Here is an 18686-nt window from a genome sequence, read left to right as displayed (position 1 = left end):
AATCCTCTGTAACTTGAAGTTTTAAAATCATGATTTGATGACCTTGGTAATTCAGCCACAAGTTAGGGGTCTATTACAGGAGTGGGTGGTGAAGTTCTGTGGCCTGTAATGTGCCAGAGGTCAGACTAGATGGTTCCTTCTGGCCTTAAAAAGCTATGAGTCTGTTCTATAAAACTTTCAATTTCTATTATAGGCAGGTGGCTTTTATACTATAAAAGTCTCCAGACATTAAAGTCCTTGCTGAGAAGCTCTTTCTTGAACAAGATGACTTTCCTTTTTTTGCAACTATTGAGTGAAGTTAATGCCAGAGATCAGTCAGAAATGAAACAGTGGATCCAGCACTCTGGGTACGTCTAGGCTGGCATCCAGGGAACGCGTTTACTCTTCTGCTTTTTTTTGCGGAAGAGCAAATGTGAGGAATAAGGTCTCCACCGAAGTAGGAGGCTTTTCCGCAAATGGCGGAAAAGCCTCTTCTGGAAATACAATCAGAAAAAGCTACACAAATTGTGGAGTGCAATTTGCATAGCTTTTTCCAATAAAAGAGTGTAATCTAGATCTAGCTTCTAAAACCAACACCATCAACTGGAAGTTTAGATGTGAGTGTAGATGCAGATACAAACTTTGCATCTCAAGCCTGTTCTAAGTAGCAAATGTCACAGCCCCAAACTCTGACAGGAGATAAAGAAACAAAAACAAACAAACAAACAAACAAAATAAAAACAACAAACCACATAGAATCATATACTAGAACTGGAAGGGACCTTGAGAGATCATCAAGTCCAGTCTCCTGCTCTCACAGAAGGACCAAACTCTAGATCATCCTTGATAGATGTCTGTCTAAAATGCTCTTAAATATCTCCAGTGATGGAGATTCTACAACCTTCCTAGGCAATTTATTCCAGCGTTTCACCACCCTGACAGTTGGGAAGTTTTTCTTAATGTCCAACCTAAACCTACATTGCTGCAGTTTAAGCCCATTGCTTCTTGTCCTATCCTCAGAGGCCAAGGAGAACAATTTTCCCCACTCTTCTCTGTGACATCCTTTTAGATACTTGAAAACTGCCAGCATGTCCCATCTCAGTCTTCTCTTTTCTAAACTAAACAAGCCCAATTCTTTCAGTCTTCCCTCATTGCTCATATTTTCAAAGCCTTTAATTATTTTTGTTGCTCTTCTCTGGATCTTCTACAATTTCTCCACATGCTTTCTTGAAATGTGGTTCCCACAACTGGACACAATACTGTAATTGAGGCTTAATCAGTGAAGAGTAGAGCAGAAGAATGACTTCTCATGTCTTGCTCATAACACTCCTGTGAATGCATCCCAGAATCATGTTTGCTTTTTTTTGCAACAGTGTCACACTGTTGACTCAGATTTAGCTTGTGATTCACTATGACTCCTAGATCCCTTTTTGCAGTACTCCTTCCCATTTTGTTTGTGTGAAATGGAATGTTCCTTCCTAAGTGGAGTACTTTGCATTTATTCTTATTAAACTTCAGCCTATTTCTCCAGTTTGTCCACATCATGTTAAGTTATGACGCTATCCTCCAAAGCACTTGAAACCCTTCCTAGCTTGGAATCATTTGTAAACTTAATAAGAACATGAGAACATAAGAACGCCCATACTGGGTCAGACCAAAGGTCCATCCAGCCCAGTACCCTGTCTGCCGACAGTTGCCAATGCCAGGTGCCCCAGAGAGAATGAATCGAACTGGTAATTATCAAGCGATCTCTCTCCTGCCATCCATCTCCACCCTCTGACAAACAGAGGCTAGGGACACCATTCCTACCCATACTGGCTAATAGCCATTTATGGACTTAACCTCCATGAATTTATCTAGTTCTCTTTTATGATAATAAGTGTACTCTTTATGTCATCATCTAAACCGTTGATGAAGATATTGAACAGAACCAGTCCCAAAACAGATCCTGAGGAACCTACTTGTTATGCCCTTCTAGCATGACTGTGAACCATTAATAACTATTCTCTGAGAATGGTTATCCAGCCAGTTATACACCCACCTTATAGTAGCCCCAGCTAAGTTGTATTTGCCTAACTTATTGATAAGAAGGTCATGTGAGATTGTTTCAAATGCCTTACTAAAATCTAGGTATACCAAGTCCACCACTTCTCCCTTATCCACAAGACTTGTTATCCTATCAAAGAAAGATATCAGATTGGTTTGACATGATTTGTTCTTTACAAATGCATGCTGGCTGTTCCCTATCACCTTATTATCTTCCAGATGTTTGCAGATGAATTCCTTAATTACTTGCTCCATTATTTTCCCTGGCACAGAAGTTAAACTGACTGGTCTGTAGTTTCATGGGTTATTCTTATTTCCCTTTTTATAGATTGGTACTCTATTTGCCCTTTTCCAGTTTCTGGAATTTCTCCTGATCTCCATGATTTTTCAAAGATGCTAGCTAAAGGCTCAGATAGCTCCTCTATCAGCTCCTTGAGTATTCTAGGATGCATTTCATCAGGCTGTAGGGAGCTGCAGACATCTAGCTTTTCTAAGTAATTTTTAACTTGTTCTTTTTTAATTTTAACACCTAAACCTACCTCATTTCCACTAGCATTCACTATGTTAGGCATCCCACCATCATCAAACTTCTCGGTGAAGATCGAAACAAAGACGTCATTAAGCACCTCTGCTATTTCAAAGTACCCTGTTATTGTCCCTTTTCACTGAGCAGTGGTCTTGCACTGTCCTTGGTCTTCCTCTTGTTTCTAATATATTTAGCATGTCTGGGGTTACCAGGTAGCTTCAGAAAAAATACTGGACACACTTGATTGGGGGGGATGCGGGGGAGGTGCGAGGACTGGAATCAGGGTTGTCGGGGGGGTGTGTGTCAGGGGCAGCGGGGCTGGCTGGGGAGATCGGGAGGAGGAGAACCGGCTGGCAGGAAGCAGGGCTGGCCAGGAGGGGTCGGGGGGAGTGAGGCTGGCTGGAGGGGGGATTGGGAGGGGAGAGAATCGACCCGGCTGGGAACAGAACTGACCTGGGCACATGCAGATCCCAGGGCGCTGCCTGTCCCGCGCACAGTCCTGGTGAAGCACGAGCGAGTCCAGCTACTGCTCAACCACGTGCTTGCACAGCGCTCAGGAGCACGGACAGAGCTTCTCCTCCTCCCCAAGGCGTCACTCTTATGTCAGACGCAACCAGAGGCTCCCAGTGGTGATCGTGCCCCGCCTCTGAGCCACTCCCCCCGCCCCCACCAGGCTTCCATCAGGCGCCCAGCTGGAAAACCAGATAATACTGGACATTGCACATGTCTGGTATTTTCTGAATTTTTTTACCGGACAGAGGGCCCAAAAACCGGACTGTCCGGTTGAATACCAGACACCTGGCAACTCTAAGCATGTCTTCTTGTTACCCTTTATGTCTCTAGCTAGACTAAGCTCGTTTTGTGCCTTTGCCTTTCTAATCTTGCTCCTGCATATGGGTGGTGTTTCCTAATATTCATCCTTTTTAATTTGACCTAGTTTCCACTTTTTACCTGACTCCTTTTTGATTTTTCGATCATGCAAGATCTCCTAGTTAAACCAAGGCGGTCTTTTGCCATACTTTCTATCTTTCCTACGCAACAGAATAGTTTGCTTTCGGGCCCCTAATAATGTTCCTTTGAAAAACTGCCGATTCTCTTCAGTTGTTTTTCATCTTAGTTTTGCTTCCCATGGGACCTTACCTACCAGCTCTCTGAGTTTTCTAAAATCTGCCTTCCTGAAATCCACATAACCTCCCTCTCAACCTCCCCTTTCCAAAACAAACACCAACCAAACCAACCTACTGGGTATAGAGCCTGACTTAGAAAAAAACAACAACAATTCAGAGCCATTATAAGGCAAAAGGCAGCATACATGCTCTGTGGCTCATGCTATTGACAGTAGTCCACAGTGAGACATTTTTCAGTGAAATGTCATTGGTTTTATAAACTGTGATACAATTTCAATTGAATTATGATCCTCTTGTAGAGCTTTACTTTCTCTCATAGTAAAACAGTATTTAGCATCCAAGATGCTCTGTGAGGTACAGAAAACCTGCTGATTTTTCTTGCATAACCTCTGCACTACCAAGAGCAGGCTTATTGGGAGCTACCTTGAGTAGAATTGTAGACATATAACATGTTAGATTTGGAAGGGACCTTGAGAGACCATCAAGTCCAGTCCCCTGGCCTCACGGCAGGAACAAACACTATCTAGATCATTCCTGATGGATGTCTCACCAACCTGTTCTTAAATATCTCCAGTGATGGAGATTCCACAGCCTCCCTAAGCAATTTATTCTAGTGTTTAACTGCCCTGACAGTTGGGAAGTTTTTCTTAATGTCCAACCTAAACCTACTTTGCTGAAATTTAAGCCCATTGCTTCTTGTCCTATCATCGAGGCCAAGGAGAACAATTTTTCTGCCTGCTCCTTGAATGCCCCTTAGATACTTGAAAACTGCTAGCATGTCCCCACTCAGTCTTCTCTTTTTTCTAGAATAAACAAGCCCAATTCTTTCAGTCTTCCCTCATAACTCATATTTTCAAAGCCTTTAATAATTTTTGTTGCTCTTCTCTGGACCTTCTACAATTTCTCCACATGCTTTCTTGAAATGTGGTGCCCACAACTGGACACAGTACTCCAACTGATCAGAGCAGAGTAGAGCGGAAGAATGACTTCTCCTGTCTTGCTCATAACACTCCTGTGAATGCATCCCAGAATCATGTTTGCTTGTTTTTGCAACAGTCACACTGTTGACTGATATTTAGCTTGTGATTCACTATGACCCCTAGATCCCTTTTTGCAGGACTCCTTCCTAGACAGTCACTTCCCATTCCGTTTGTGTGAAACAGAATGTTCCTTCCTACGTGGAGTACTTTGCATTTATTCTTATTAAACTTCATCCTATTTACCTCAGACTATTTCTCTAGTTTTCTAGAGTATGAAACATGCCATATAAATCTTAGAAACCCCCTTTTCTTTTCAGATAATCAGTAAACAAGCAGGGTAGTGACTTCTGATCAGAGAGTGGGGACCAAGGGACCTTTCACCTCCTTAAAAAGGAGAGGTCTTATTTTGTAAAGTGTATTTTAATAATACCATTGTACCATTACAGTCCAAAATTCAGTCTGCCTTGGGACAATCTTGGAAGGAGACAAAGACTGCAAGGGTAAATTCTTCTTTTGGAAGTAAAGTGATGTAAACAGTAGAGGATATGGCTGAAGGGCAAAGATCAAAGGAAAAAGGGTTCTGGTCTGGATGATTAGATTTCTTCGCTAGATGGCTTCATAACTATCATTGAATAGAGGAGTGTACGTGTGTGAAGCAGGTGGCATTACATGAAATCAAGAGACAAGACAAGCCTCGCTAAGTTGTATTTAGTTGATAGACGAAGCTCATCTTTCAGAGGGCATCACGTTTATTGCTAGTAAAGTCTGAGTTCATTGCTTTGCCACCTCTCTGAACTCCCTGGAAGGTGCTTTTTACAGAACTTACATGTGGCCTGATCTCCTGCTTACTGAGGTCAGTCAAAACTCCCTTTGTTGCAGTATTCGACCCTCAGTAATGATAGATTTCCATGAAGAATGCCAGCTTACAATTCAGAGTTTCCTGCTAGTTTTTAGCTGCTAAGTTACAGGATTTCATGCTTTCTCCAGCTTGTATTCTACAAGAGGGTATATAGGACCTGTCTGGACATCAAGTCAGTGTGGTAAGCCAGGATTTACAGCCTAGCCTGTCCGTGGTGCACTGACTGGCTATCTGGAGCCTGCCACTACATTAAAAGCTCCATTGTGCATTTTCATGTACTCCTGTTTCAAACTCCAGACTCAAACAGGAGTGCATCAAAGGGGAGTTAGTCAAAGCCCACTGCAGAACCATTCGTGTGCAGTATCAGTGTCCAGTGAGTGCACTCTTAGTGATCCTGTTTTACTGTGCTGTGCACTAACCTACCATGCAGACAAGTCTTTAGATGGTGTATTTAAGGAGGATATTTATTTAAAAAATGCCCTGCCCCCCTGGTGCATTGTGGTAAAATTTAAGTTGGGAAATCTTCATTCTTCTTTAGTTAAATTCCCCTACACCTTCAACTAGATATAATAAATCTAAATTAGAGCCAGTTTTCTGAGGTGTTTAGGGCTCTCGGCTTCCATTGATTACAGGGGGAAATGAGATTGCTAGATATCTTATACGTCTGGGTGCTTATTGTGAACTGTGCTCCTTCCTAGAGATGGTTGCATTTCCATGGTGGGAAAAGAGATGTTCTTATGTAGATTGTGGATCATTATGGCAGGAAGTTTAAACCATTGCAGATATAAATCTCTAAAAGCCTTAAAGTGCTATCTAATGCTAATTTGAATTTTGGCTTTTCAAGTTGCTGTCTGCACAGAGGAAAAAAGATTTCCCCCTAGTATTTACTTTTCTGCCTATTGTTTTCTGAGCAAACAATGCATGTGCCCTACAATCACCAACATGGATGGTTTTTATTTACCTGGACAGGGGTGCCATAGGGGAATTCCAATTTCTCACTGCTCTGGGTTGCCACAGTCGGATTACTGGAGCTGATGAGTACTGGTGAGCTGATTTCCAATGTCTGCCTCCCTGTGGGTGAATGGACCATCCTGTTGAGTGTATTCAAGGCAGTTGTGATGGAGAATGGTCTCAGGCTCTTCCTCCTAGGTTCCGACCCCTTTCGGAAGGTTGGTGACTCTGTGCTTTTCACTTTGAGAGAGGCTGTCCGTAAAGGTGATGAATATTTAAATGGGGGGGATTGGTGGCTTTTCTTTGTCTGCAGGAGTTGTCGTGCAGTCATGTTTGGCTGTGACAGAAAGAAGAGTTGTTTAATGGCACCATCTCAGAAGCTAAGCTTTTCATAGACACTAAACCCAGTGAGCATAGACCGACATTTTATACCTCAACCTAACAAGGAGCAGAGCTGAGGGCAGGTCTGCACTAGGGGGCAATGTTGACCTTAGGCCGAGTTGCTGTGGGGTATCGACAGGAGAAACTCTCCTATCAACTTCCCTCATGCTTCTCATTCTGGTGGAGTACTATGGAAAAAGATTGGTGGTTGATCCAGTGGGTCTTCAGTAGACTCTCTAAATCAACTCCTGGGAGATCAAGTTTTTGCAACACCAATCTTCTGGTAAGTGCAGACCTACCCTGAGTTGGGATGTCAGATTACATTATGGTTAATCTTTGCAATTGAGTGGCTCACCTTTGTTATATTTTCAGTGACAAATCCCAGAAGCATAATTTCTAACACAAAACTGACCACCAAGTTAAAATGGATTGAGGGACTGGGGACAGTATATGATTAAGCCTGGATGTCTGGTTCTCTCTCCAGATTGAGTGTCACAGAAAGTTCAGACTTCCTTTTCTGTCAAAACCTGAATCTCACAAAGATGAACATGGAAAGATAAGTGCATCTCAGCTGGCTTCTTTCACTCAGCTCCAGAAGCAAAGGGTATGTTTACACTAGTTCCCTACTTCAATCTAGGGAGGCTAATGAGGGCAACCGAAATTGCAAATGAAGTGCGGGATTTAAATATCCCACACTTCATTAGCATGTTCCTGGCCAGTTGCCATTTTAGAAATTGACTAGCCCGAAGTAACTGCCTGCGTCTACACACGGCAGTGAAACGGGATTCTGAATTAAAGCCCTAAATCAAATAACCTGTTATTCCTCCCGAAATGAAGTCAATTTCTAAAATGGCGACCGGACAGGAACATGCTAATGATATTTAAATCCCGCACTTCATTTGCAATTTTAGTCACACTCATTAGCCTTCCTAGATCGAACTAGGGGGCTAGTGTAGACATACCCATAGTGTGATAAATGGAATACCAAATTACAAGGGACAAATGGACATGTCTTTCTTATTTGCTTTGTGTTGGCAAGATCGTCATTTCACAACAGGGAGTCAAGTCTCTCCAACAGACATTAAGGCATTCGATTGGAGAAGTCCTCACTGAAGGTAGCTTAATGAGAGTGTTGTCCCCATTCAATTAGATGAGTTTAGAACACAATATTCATAGCTTGATCTTACTCCCAATGCAAGAAGTGGGATTTTAGCATTAATTTTAATAGGAGCAGAGCAATGTTTCCTCTATTTTTTTCCCGCCCAGGTGCGGAATGAATTTTATTATAAGCTCTAATAGGGAGGTGGTGTGGCACATTGTATTGGTGCACATAACTAAATTCATGTGGTGAGGGTGGACCAAAGGGGTTTGCAGTATGGGAGAGGAATAGGGGATGGGGAAGATGTTTGGGGTATGGGCTCTGGGGTGTGAGCTGTGGGAGTGGGATCAAGAGTGAGGGGGCACAGGGCTGGGGCAGAGATGGTGAGGGCTCTGGCTGGGGGAGTGAGCACTGAGGCTTGGAATGAGGAGTTTGGGGTGCAGGGAGGTGCTCTGGGGCCATGTCAGGGACAGAGGATTCCCCCCCAGCAATACCTGGGCTGGGGCAGAGAGAGGCACCTCTTCCTACTGCAGCATCTCTAGGGCTGGATAGGTGCTCTGGCCCCTGCAGGTCAAAGGCTGGATTAAGGTCATGGGAGGGGCACTGAGGTAAATCCAGGTCAGGGGCTGTGTTTTGCTCAGGGGAGTGGCACCTGAGCTATGGCAGATCCAGACTGCCTCAGCTGCTGCTGGGTTCAGGATGAGATAGGAGCACCTTGGTTGTGGCAAGTGGGGGCTGCAGCAGAAGCTGGGACTGGGTGCTCCAGTTGTAGCAGTTCTGGGCTGGGGCCAGGTTTGGGCCATCTCTCCCTCAGCAGTGGCTGGTTGGAGGCCAAGCTACTTGGAGCTGGAGCAAGGCTGCTTCTCCTTTGGTCATGGCTAGATTCCCTTTCCATCTGTGTGGCACTAAATAGGCAGCTGTATGGCTATGCAGCTTGCAGGGATCTTAGGGAGTCTGCCCCTCAGTTTGCATAGAGACTAAGGGCATGTCAAGAAATACAGCACTGCAGTGGCGCAGCTGCATCAGTGAAGACTATGTGCTGGAAAGAGCTCTCCTGTCGGCAAAATCAAATCACCTGCAGAAGCTCTCCTGCCGACAGCCCTGTCCACACTAGTGCTTAAGTCAGAGTAACTTATGTCACTCGGTTTGTTAGCACCCTTAGCAACCTAAGCTCTGCTGCCATAAATTGCAGTGTAGAAATAGCGTCTGTTTCAACAGGATTTCTTCAGAACTGCTAAGCACATCAATATTAATAGCAAAAGGCATGTGGTGGCAATTTCCTTACCACAATGGCTGCCAGAGAAATTAATCATGATTTACTGCTGACATTAAAGAATTGCAAAACTTTGAGATTCTCGCCCACTCATCTGAAGCTGTACGCCTAGAACTGAGGATGAAAAAATAATCAATCTAGCATGGAATAAGTAATTGCCCCTACAGTATCATTATTTAAGAGCATAGGTTGTTTTTATATTCCCTCCTCCTCAATCCCAAAGACAATATTAAAGCGAGATTTAAAATAGGTTGTGTGAATATGTATATACATAGACTCATCTTCAAGTACTTACAGAAATAAGTCATAGATTATATTGTTATTTCTGTAAGTAATTAGAAATGAGTCTAAAACTGAAACTATTTATCTGAATTCCACTCACACTAGGTGATTGGTTAAAGTGGAATACAAATCTTATCATTGTCTGTAAAGCCAAAATCAAAAGAAATCTTGTATATCCCAAACTATCCCATATTTACCCTTCTCATAATTAATTTGTAGTTCCCCAGTGGCCATGATTAATTTTTTCCAGCTAATGCTAGATGAAGTAGTTACTTGAGTTAAAATTATTTTATGAAATGAAGACACATTTTACAAGATCTATTAGAACATCAAGTAATATTTTTACTAGTTTCTCTCTATAAAGAATTTGTGGAATAAGTAACAAATGTCTCTGTAATTAATTTAATATTATCTCCATTTGTATCTTGGTAGTTTGATTTGTGTGTGCATTTTACAATTTATAGCCCACGCTAAACTTAGGGATACCATTAATTACCAATTCAGTATTAAACAAAAAATGTTGTGGGTAGGGAAGGACTAAATGGCCAAGGACATTTATAATGCAATACACAACCCTCTCCAAATCTCTGCTTTGAAGTTAGGGCAGTTTGGTAATCACTTAAGGCTGTTACTACCTGATAAATGTGTTGTGCTTTATAGAAAATCGGTTGATCTCAAGATAGTTCCTAGTGGAAATGTATTATTAATAGAGATGATCAAAAAGGGCAAGTCTGTATTTTGTAGGGTTGTCAAGTGATAAAAAAAATTAATTGCAATTAATAGCATGATTAATTGCATTGTTAAACAATAACAGACTATCATTTATTTAAATAGTTTTGGATGTTTTCTACATTTTCAAATATATTGATTTCAATTACAACATAAAATACAAAGTGTACTGTGCTCACTTTATTTTTATCACAAATATTTGCACTGCAAAAAGAAATTGAAAAACAATATTTTTCAGTTCACCTAATACACATACTGTAGTGCAATCTCTTTATCATGAGAGTTAAACTTACAAATGTAGAATCAATATACAAAAAATTACGGCATTCAAAAATAAAACAATGTAGAACTTGTGAAGTACACTTAGTCCTTTTGTTTTTTTCAGTTAATCACTTTCAGGTGACACTGTAAACAAAAAGTGAGCATTATCTCCTGTATATTGTACACAGACTTGTTGTCTGAGTGGATAAAAAATAGGAGTGAGAGGACTTGTAGGCACTAAAGTTTTACATTGTTTTGTTTTTGAGTGCAGTTATGTAACAAAAAAAAATCTACACTTTCATGATATAGAGATTGCAGTTGTATGAGGTGAATTGAAAAATATTTCTTTTATCCTTTTTACAGTGCAAATATTTGTAATAAAAATATAAAGAGAGCATTGTACACCTATTGTGTGCTGTAATAGAAATCACTATATTTGAAAATGTAGAAAAACATTACAAATTTTAATAAATTTCAATTGGTATTTTATTGTTTAACAGTGTGATTAAAATTTTTAGTTGTGATTAATTTTTTTTAGTTAAATGCATGAGTTAACTGTGACTAATTGACAGCCCTACTATTTTGTCAATTTTTTTCCACGATATTTTTGGGAATTTTTGCTTAACAGTTTATTTAAAACAAAATTTTGAAAAACATTTGAAAAATGTCATTTTGGTGGGGAAAAACAACCCTCTTTCATTTTTCCCACTACAAATGATTAGGAGAATCAGAACTTGGATGAATAATTTTGAGAATTTTCACTTTTAAAATATTTTGATCAAAAAAATGAAAAATGTCATTATCTAATGAAAAGGGGTTTCCACCCCCAGCAAAACAGAGTTTCAATATAAATTTTTCAACTAATTGTAATTATTAACATTACAAACCCCATCATAACCCATGACAATACCACCCTTATTCATAGTGTCAGCAAAATGCCAAGGACTGAATAGGCCAAGAAGTCTGAATTACCCCTTCATTGAGAGCTTTGGTCCTTCCCAACCACACTGACAGTGTTTGAGGATATTTCCTTGGCTGCCACTTCCCATTCTTTACTAGCACACTCATTTAAATGAGATGTGACACAAACCAGAGAATTCCTTCTAGCATCACGGGCCACACAAGGAGCTTTGTTGAGCATGGTTGGAGTCAGCTGGTTACTATGGTAATGGACTGAATAAGTTTTCTTGAATGTGTTGCACTTACCTCCACAAACAAGATGGGGAAGATCCCTATTTTATCACCTAACTTGCCTTCTGCCCAGTTCTCATCAACTCTGCTAATCACTGTGATGATATCGCCCTGAAATGCAGAAGTATATTGTTACCAACCTTTCAGTGTGGGATAGGCAGATAGTAGGTGTGAAGATGGATTTGACCTGTCACTGATTCAAGGCAAAATCATTAGGCAGCCTCAGTGGTATGTCCATTGTAGAGAACACAGGTCTTCAGCAAAGGTCTTTGGCACGTGCTTAGCCTTCAATACATGTTTAAGTCTATCTCCATGCTTCGTGTGCATTTATGCTTTGCTAAATAAGGACAATGAAAAAAAGCTTGAAAACCAAGCGAGATTTTTAAAAGGTTTCCTTCATGTGGAAATTCTTTTTTAATTAACTTGCACAAATAAAATGACATTTCATATTTGTACCAAATACAAACCATTAGAAGTTTCCAGGCCACTGGCAGTCTATTGCCAAGAAACTCATATAAGCCAATATTTTAAGGGTTGAAATACCCTAATATTACTGGCCCAGCAGTACTTCAAATACTCTGGAGCAAAACTCATTTTATATTAACTGGTGGCTAAAACCCTTTGGAAAGATCTATTTTCTGTGCAACCCAGAAATGGAATATTATACTTTTAAAATATATTTGTATTTGATTTATTTTAAATACCTGCAGGGAGAAAAAGTCCAAAAAAGCATGAGACCAAACTGACATTTTTCTTTTCTTTGAATTAATTTGAGAAGTCATAGAGTAACATTTGATTCTCGCATTCCAATTGAGAGCGGAATCGTCTTGATTGAATTCCCCTCTGGCCTACATCACTATGCAAAGTGGGTAGATGAGGGTTCCATTACAGTTTGGTAGAACTTTGCCTTCCTTTTGTGCAGGTATAAATGAGTTCACAAAGATGAAGGAGGGAAGAATCAAGCCCTCTTTCTGGGTGTTTCTGTTCATACTAATACAGTGCACTTTGATAGCACTTGTCATCTGGACTGTGACTCTTAAATCATTGCAGTTAAACATCCAGGGCCAGATTGTGGTTCACCCTGCATCACCCATAAAGGTCTCATCACAACTGCAGTGCCTAAGTTCTGCAGACTACCAGCACTCATTGGGGTGCAAATAACCTCAATAGAGGACAAAAGTAGTAGAGAGGAGGTTATGTGGGGTGGGCTGAGCTCAGAATCCCTCTGCTGTGGTTGGGTGCATAAAGGAAGCTTCATAGACCCTTCCCAGCATGAGGGGTGATATTAAAGCAGTTGGTCTCCTTCAGGGAGAACATACCATTGTGAGCTGTTTCACTAGTGCTGCAAGGCACAAAGCTGGGAGCGTGTTATCCCCTCCCCGAAGAAGCATCTGCCTGTTTTATATGTGGGATAACTCTCCGTGTGCTAACAGAGCTGTAGGCGTGGAAATGAGCGCTGTCTCCAAAAAGCAAATAAATAGAATGAGTAAGCAGTGAAACAAAGGCAAATAAAACAAAAAAGAAAACAAAACCAGACGGCATGAAAGAGAGGAAAGTTTAAAAAAATTGTTGGCTCCCCATTTCCCTTGTGTTATTGTTAGCAATATTAGAAACCACACTCTAAAGTGACAATGCAAAGAGAGCAGCAGCAGCAGATGCTTCAGTGAGAACTTGCAGTGTTTCTCTTCTGGTTCTGCCTCATCCCCTTTTGAGATAATGGCTGGTTTGGGGATATTTGAACTTTCTTTTTCTCAGCCTTCCATTCCCCCAGCCCTAATCCATCAAGCCTGCTAACTTTGTGCTTATGCCCCTCTAGAATACTTCTTGTTTCTGTCACTGACTTGCAGCAGCATGAGGGGCTGAACTGTCAAGTGAAAGGAAAAATAGGTGACGTCTCCGTTAGGATATCGGAGCCTGTAGGCATTGGCTTCTTTGCTAGATTTAATGTGTCACCTAATTTTGACTTATTAGGGAGTGTTGACATTGTTGTGAAGAGAGTTACCTTGAAAAATATCTCCTCTAAAAAGAATAAACGCAAGTCCTGTAATTTCAGTAGAATCCCAAGACAGATGGCAAATGTGTGTAGAATCATGCAGGTATCGCTTCACTAATGTAAAGTCCAAAAGGAATGGTTGAAAATGCATAGATGACCTCTGTCCCCCGACTATTAAGCCATTCTCTGTATATTTTACAACTAAGCCTCATTCAAGGCAAACTCACCCAGAGTTTAGAGTACTGCTGCTAATCAATCAGCAGCTAATTGACTAAAGGAGACCTGTCAGAAGTTAAGACAAGAGACTGAATATCAGGCTTCTGGGTTCTGTTTCCACCTCAGTCAAATTTTCACTCATTTTCTGAATATCAAGTGTGTGTCCCAGGGCAGAGCTGTCTTTACCCATACACAGAATATGCAGCTGCATAGGGCACCTGAAAATGTGGGGAACCCACCTCTTTCTATCCCTTCTGTGGCATTGCTTTCTCCAGAGAGGAGCTGGTTAATTTAAAAGTGGAAAAGCCTTCCAGACCTATTAGCAGAACACTGAATCTGTGAAAGAACCATTCAAGTGGTAACGAAGACATTTAACAAGCATTTGCCAACCCCAGGCATGCACTATCCATTTCTGAATTTACTGGATTTACTTCATTCACCTAAAGACGTGGGTTGGGGCCACAAAAGCTCATGATCCCATTTACATGTTTTGTTAGTCTTTAAGGTGCTACTAGACTATTGGTTGTTTTTTAAGTTTTTCTAGTTACAGACTAACATGGCTGCCCCTCTATAACTTTTGAATTTACTATATGTGTTAGTCTACAGGATCTTAGTTTAAAATTTGCTTTAAAACTATTTTATTAGCTGAAGATTATAAATTCACATCTCTAAAAAATCATCATCCCTCCCTTTCTTCCCCCTCCCCGTGCTTCCTGGGCTGCTGTTGGGCATACGGGCATCAGGTTAATAGTACTGTGCAGGGCTCCATAAGTCCTAAGGATGGCCCTGTCCTTGGGGAAGTCCTTTAGGTGGGACTTTCAATCATTGACTTAAATATTTGGTAAGAGATGGGTTTACACTGAGCACTTCTGAAAGCCCCAACCTTTCTACCTTGCTTTATCCATGTGTAAAATGGTGATGATACTTACACTGACTTATTGAACTGATGTGCTGAAAAGTTTAATTCTTGTTTGCCTGGAACTTTGAGATCTTTAGTGAAAGGTGCTATAGACCTGCAAGGTTCTGTGATGCTGACAACAGGACCCATGGTTGAGAAACCACCCAGTTGTTAAAATACCTGCCCCTGAGAGATGGGCAGGCAACCTTACCTTATGAAATGTCAGACAGTCCTTATTTTCATTTTTATCTCTCTCTCTCAGATCAAAGTTGTAAAGTGCTCTGCACAGGGGCGGTGGCAGTGGAAGTTGTTTGATAACCTGCACCGAGCTGCTTGGGAAAACCCCACTGACACCATTCATTTCTCCGAGGTACCATTTTTCATCCAGCTGTCGAAGCAAGACGATGATATCGCCTTTATTGAACCTCAGTTCACCAGGGTTTTGTCCTCTGTAGCTGAACAGGGCTCTGGCCCGAGGAACCTGCAAAGTAAGAGACAAGCATTCACTTTTACTCATGACCTGCTGACACAAAGTTGTGGTCATCGTTATGTTCACTAACATGACTCCTCCCATTTCCATCCTTCACTGATGTCATTTTCTGGAAAAGACAAGGGAAAACTACTGACTTACTTCAGTACAGCTAGCACAGCAGGTTCACTGTTTAGGAATCTGATCTAATGAGCAATTGCTTTTTCTGTCCTCCCTGTGGGGCTTAATTGTCTCCTGCGAGTGTGCGACTCTCTCACAATGTTTTCATAGTAGAAACCCCACATCATTTGGCTTTTTTTTAGTTAGATTTTTTAAATTCAGCATCCTATGCTCTATGATTTTACTGTCGGTTTTAGATTATATTTAGAGCCCTGCAAATCTGTGGATATCTGCTTTATACCCATGGGTGTCTGCATTTGCAGATATTGATGCAAATATCTGTGGCTCATTTTTGCAGCTATGGATGCAAATGTTGTGTCTAAAACCCTGCAAATTTGTGGATATCCACTTTATATCTGTGGGTATCTGCACCTGCGAATTTGGATATCCGCAGATCATTTGTACAGAGATGGATGCAGTTACCAATTGTGCATCTGTGCAGGGCTCTAAATATATTTCATCTGCTCAGCATTTCAGGAGGGTGTGCTTTATATTATTATTGTTTCTTAACTGTTCAATCTGAGTAGGTGGGAGAAACTTACTGAAATCAGAAGAGATGAGAGAACCTTCTCACATTGCAGGGGACAACAGCCTCCTAAGTACAACCACAGAGTTCACTCAAAACAACCATCTTACTGACCTGAATCATATTTTATCTACTCCAAAAATCCAATTTAATACACAGTACAATGGATTTTTTGGATGGTAGAACCATACTCGGAGTCATCTCGGGCCTCACTGCCCTGAGCCTGAGAGCTACTGTTTGAAAGCAGCCTTGCAGATTTTTTCCTAGAAGAAGACAAGTATAGATAAGCCAAAGGCTGCTTCTTGCTATGTAGCTGTTCTAGATGTGCAGCTCATGGTTCAGCAAACAGCGGGAACAAATCTGCATCAGCTCAGAAAATGAGGTGGAGGGTTTGGTTTCCTTATGCTTGTGTTTGTGTTCTGGGCTGGTGGAAATATCTTGAGTGAGCAGCTTTATTAGATAGTGTACAGGGCTTCCCTGCTATTATACATCCATTCTACACTAAAGTCATTGACGTTTGGAAGAACTGATGCGGTCCTCCCATTCCCCTCTCTTAAGTTGCACAAAAAACTCAATAACAAAAACAACAAAAAACCAAACCAATTTGCGCAAATGGAAGTCAGCTGCAGGAAAAAAAATCCCTGCTTTAAGTTGTTTTGCTATAAGTCCAAGTTTTTTGGAATGTATCTTGGGCTTATATCAACGATGGCCTTTACTGTTCTACCACACTCTACATAACACTGGTGAACTTTGGCTTTTGCTTACGTTTACTGCTGTTTGTACCATATGCTTCTGGTTGTAGTGCACAACTAACTAAAAAGTTGGAAGTGCAATAAGTGTTAAGGCTTGTATTCAAACCACAAAGTACCCCGGTGTGGAGAGCCAGCTGACTTAACTAGTGTATAGTCTCTCTAAATAGAGGTCAATTTCAGTCCATGTGCCTTAGTGTTGTAAAAAGTTGCAATATCTATGACAAAGTGCACTGCCAATAGACCTCTGCAGTCTCTAAGCACAGAGGGAAGAGTGTCTTTAGAAGGAACAGCTTTACTGAATGTCTTGGCTCAATAAACATTTATTTAATAACGCTATTTTAATACGCATCTTGGTGCTATTTAACACAGGAATTGTCATGCTGCATGGTCTAGTGGTCATTCCAGTCTTGTATCTAATTTGCAATGGTGGCTGAAATCAGAATGCTTTATAGGTATGTGGGGAAAAAAAACCTATTCTAGACTATTTTGCAATAGCATGCCTATGAGAGAAGCTTCTTTCGAACCTGAGATGGTTAGTAGTTGGTATGCTGTGGTTTTATGAAGGAGGGTTGATATATCTGATAAAGTTTATCCTACCTAGTATAACTGCAGATGTTATTTTTATTATTTTTATAAATTATTAATCCTTTTGTGAATCCTACAGCACTGTTTTCCTCAGTAATATCTTGCATCAGTGGGTTCCACAGGCGATGCATCTTATAAAATATGTTTTCTTTAATACATTTTTATTTGCAATTATGCAGTTCCTAACGGAATATTCTCCGATACCTTCACAGCAATTGTTGTGCCTCTTTCATTAATGGCAGTTCTAGTCTCTGAACTTATGAGAGGGCTGTAGGGGCATCCCAGTTCCCCAAGGGTGAAGACTGAAAAAGTGTATCTCAAAAATATCCCACAGCTGTGGGTCATAGAAACAACATACCATGCTGGCTCAGAGCACTGCAGCCAAGGTCTAAAGTCCAGAGAAAAAAAATCAGAGCTGGATGGGAAACAATTTTCTTTTCCCTGCAAACATTTCGGAGATTTTGAAAGTTGTTCCTACTCCTCACCAGAGGGAAACTGAGATATTTTGAAGATTTTCATTGGGGGCTGAGGAGTAGGTATCTTAGAAGAGCCAATAGCTCAAGAGTTCAGGTGTCCACCTAAGACACATAAGAGCCTGGTTCAAATCCATGCTCTGTCTCATTCAGTGGAGAGACTGGAACGTCACTCTCCCGCATTTCAAGGGTGTTGGTTATTCTAAGGTGGGTCTCTCTCCTTTTGGAGCTGTTTTACTTTGTATAAATAGTTAAATAGTCATGGGGCAGGAAAGAGACTCTATAGCCTAATGTTTAGGGCACTCACTTGGGATGTGGGAAATGCCGGGACTTGAAAAGAGATTCCCCACTCTTACTTGCAAGGACCCCATTCTATCATCCATTCCACAGACAGAAAGAAATCTGAGCTGCTTAGTGTCTGATCAATTGGAATGTTGGAATTGCCAAACAGGATCAGACTAGCCGCCCACTGAGTTTGGCTCCCTGTCTCCACTAGTGGTCAGCACCAAGGGCTACAGAGAAAGGTGCAAAGCCCCCAGGGGAATTTCCACCTTGGGGATACGTATTACAAAATCTAGTTTGTTTCCAGACATGCAGTCATACCAGCACTGGGAAAAATCTGTGCAAGCAGGTTCCACCTCTTATACTCTTCTGCCCCTACCCTCACAGTGGATGGGCACAGCTACCATTCTTACAGGCCCCAGACATAGGAAATGTCACCTTCTAGGGTTTCCATTGTGGGGCGAGAGGAGCCTCAAAGTGGGCATTGAGAAGACATGGTTCATTCCTACTCCTTTGTGTTGATGGCAGAACTAAGAGCAAAAGAAAGGTGCATTGTTGTTCCCTCTCCTTAAAGGAGGTTTTCACAGGTACCTTCCTTCCCCCCTGTTCTATTGTGGCTTCACGATCT

At 41.2% G+C, this 18686-nt stretch overlaps 1 protein-coding gene across 3 annotated transcripts in view; it reads right to left on the bottom strand.

Annotated features, from left to right (window-relative positions):
* SH3RF2 (SH3 domain containing ring finger 2) overlaps positions 1-18686 on the bottom strand; it is a 115573-nt gene that overhangs the window by 57936 nt on the left and 38951 nt on the right. For all 3 annotated transcript variants that reach the window (XM_014576271.4, XM_075900303.2, XM_006128554.5), the window contains exons 3-5: positions 15003-15272; positions 11700-11795; positions 6479-6805 (exon numbers count right to left, since the gene is read on the bottom strand). In XM_014576271.4, coding sequence (XP_014431757.2) covers positions 6479-6805; positions 11700-11795; positions 15003-15272 — 693 coding nt within the window. The remainder of the gene's footprint in view (positions 1-6478; positions 6806-11699; positions 11796-15002; positions 15273-18686) is intronic.

Source organism: Pelodiscus sinensis, chromosome 16, assembly GCF_052426305.1.
Source record: "Pelodiscus sinensis isolate ZL-2025 chromosome 16, ASM5242630v1, whole genome shotgun sequence".
Classification (NCBI taxonomy): Eukaryota; Metazoa; Chordata; order Testudines; family Trionychidae; genus Pelodiscus; species Pelodiscus sinensis.
This window is presented reverse-complemented; position numbering and strand designations above follow the sequence as displayed.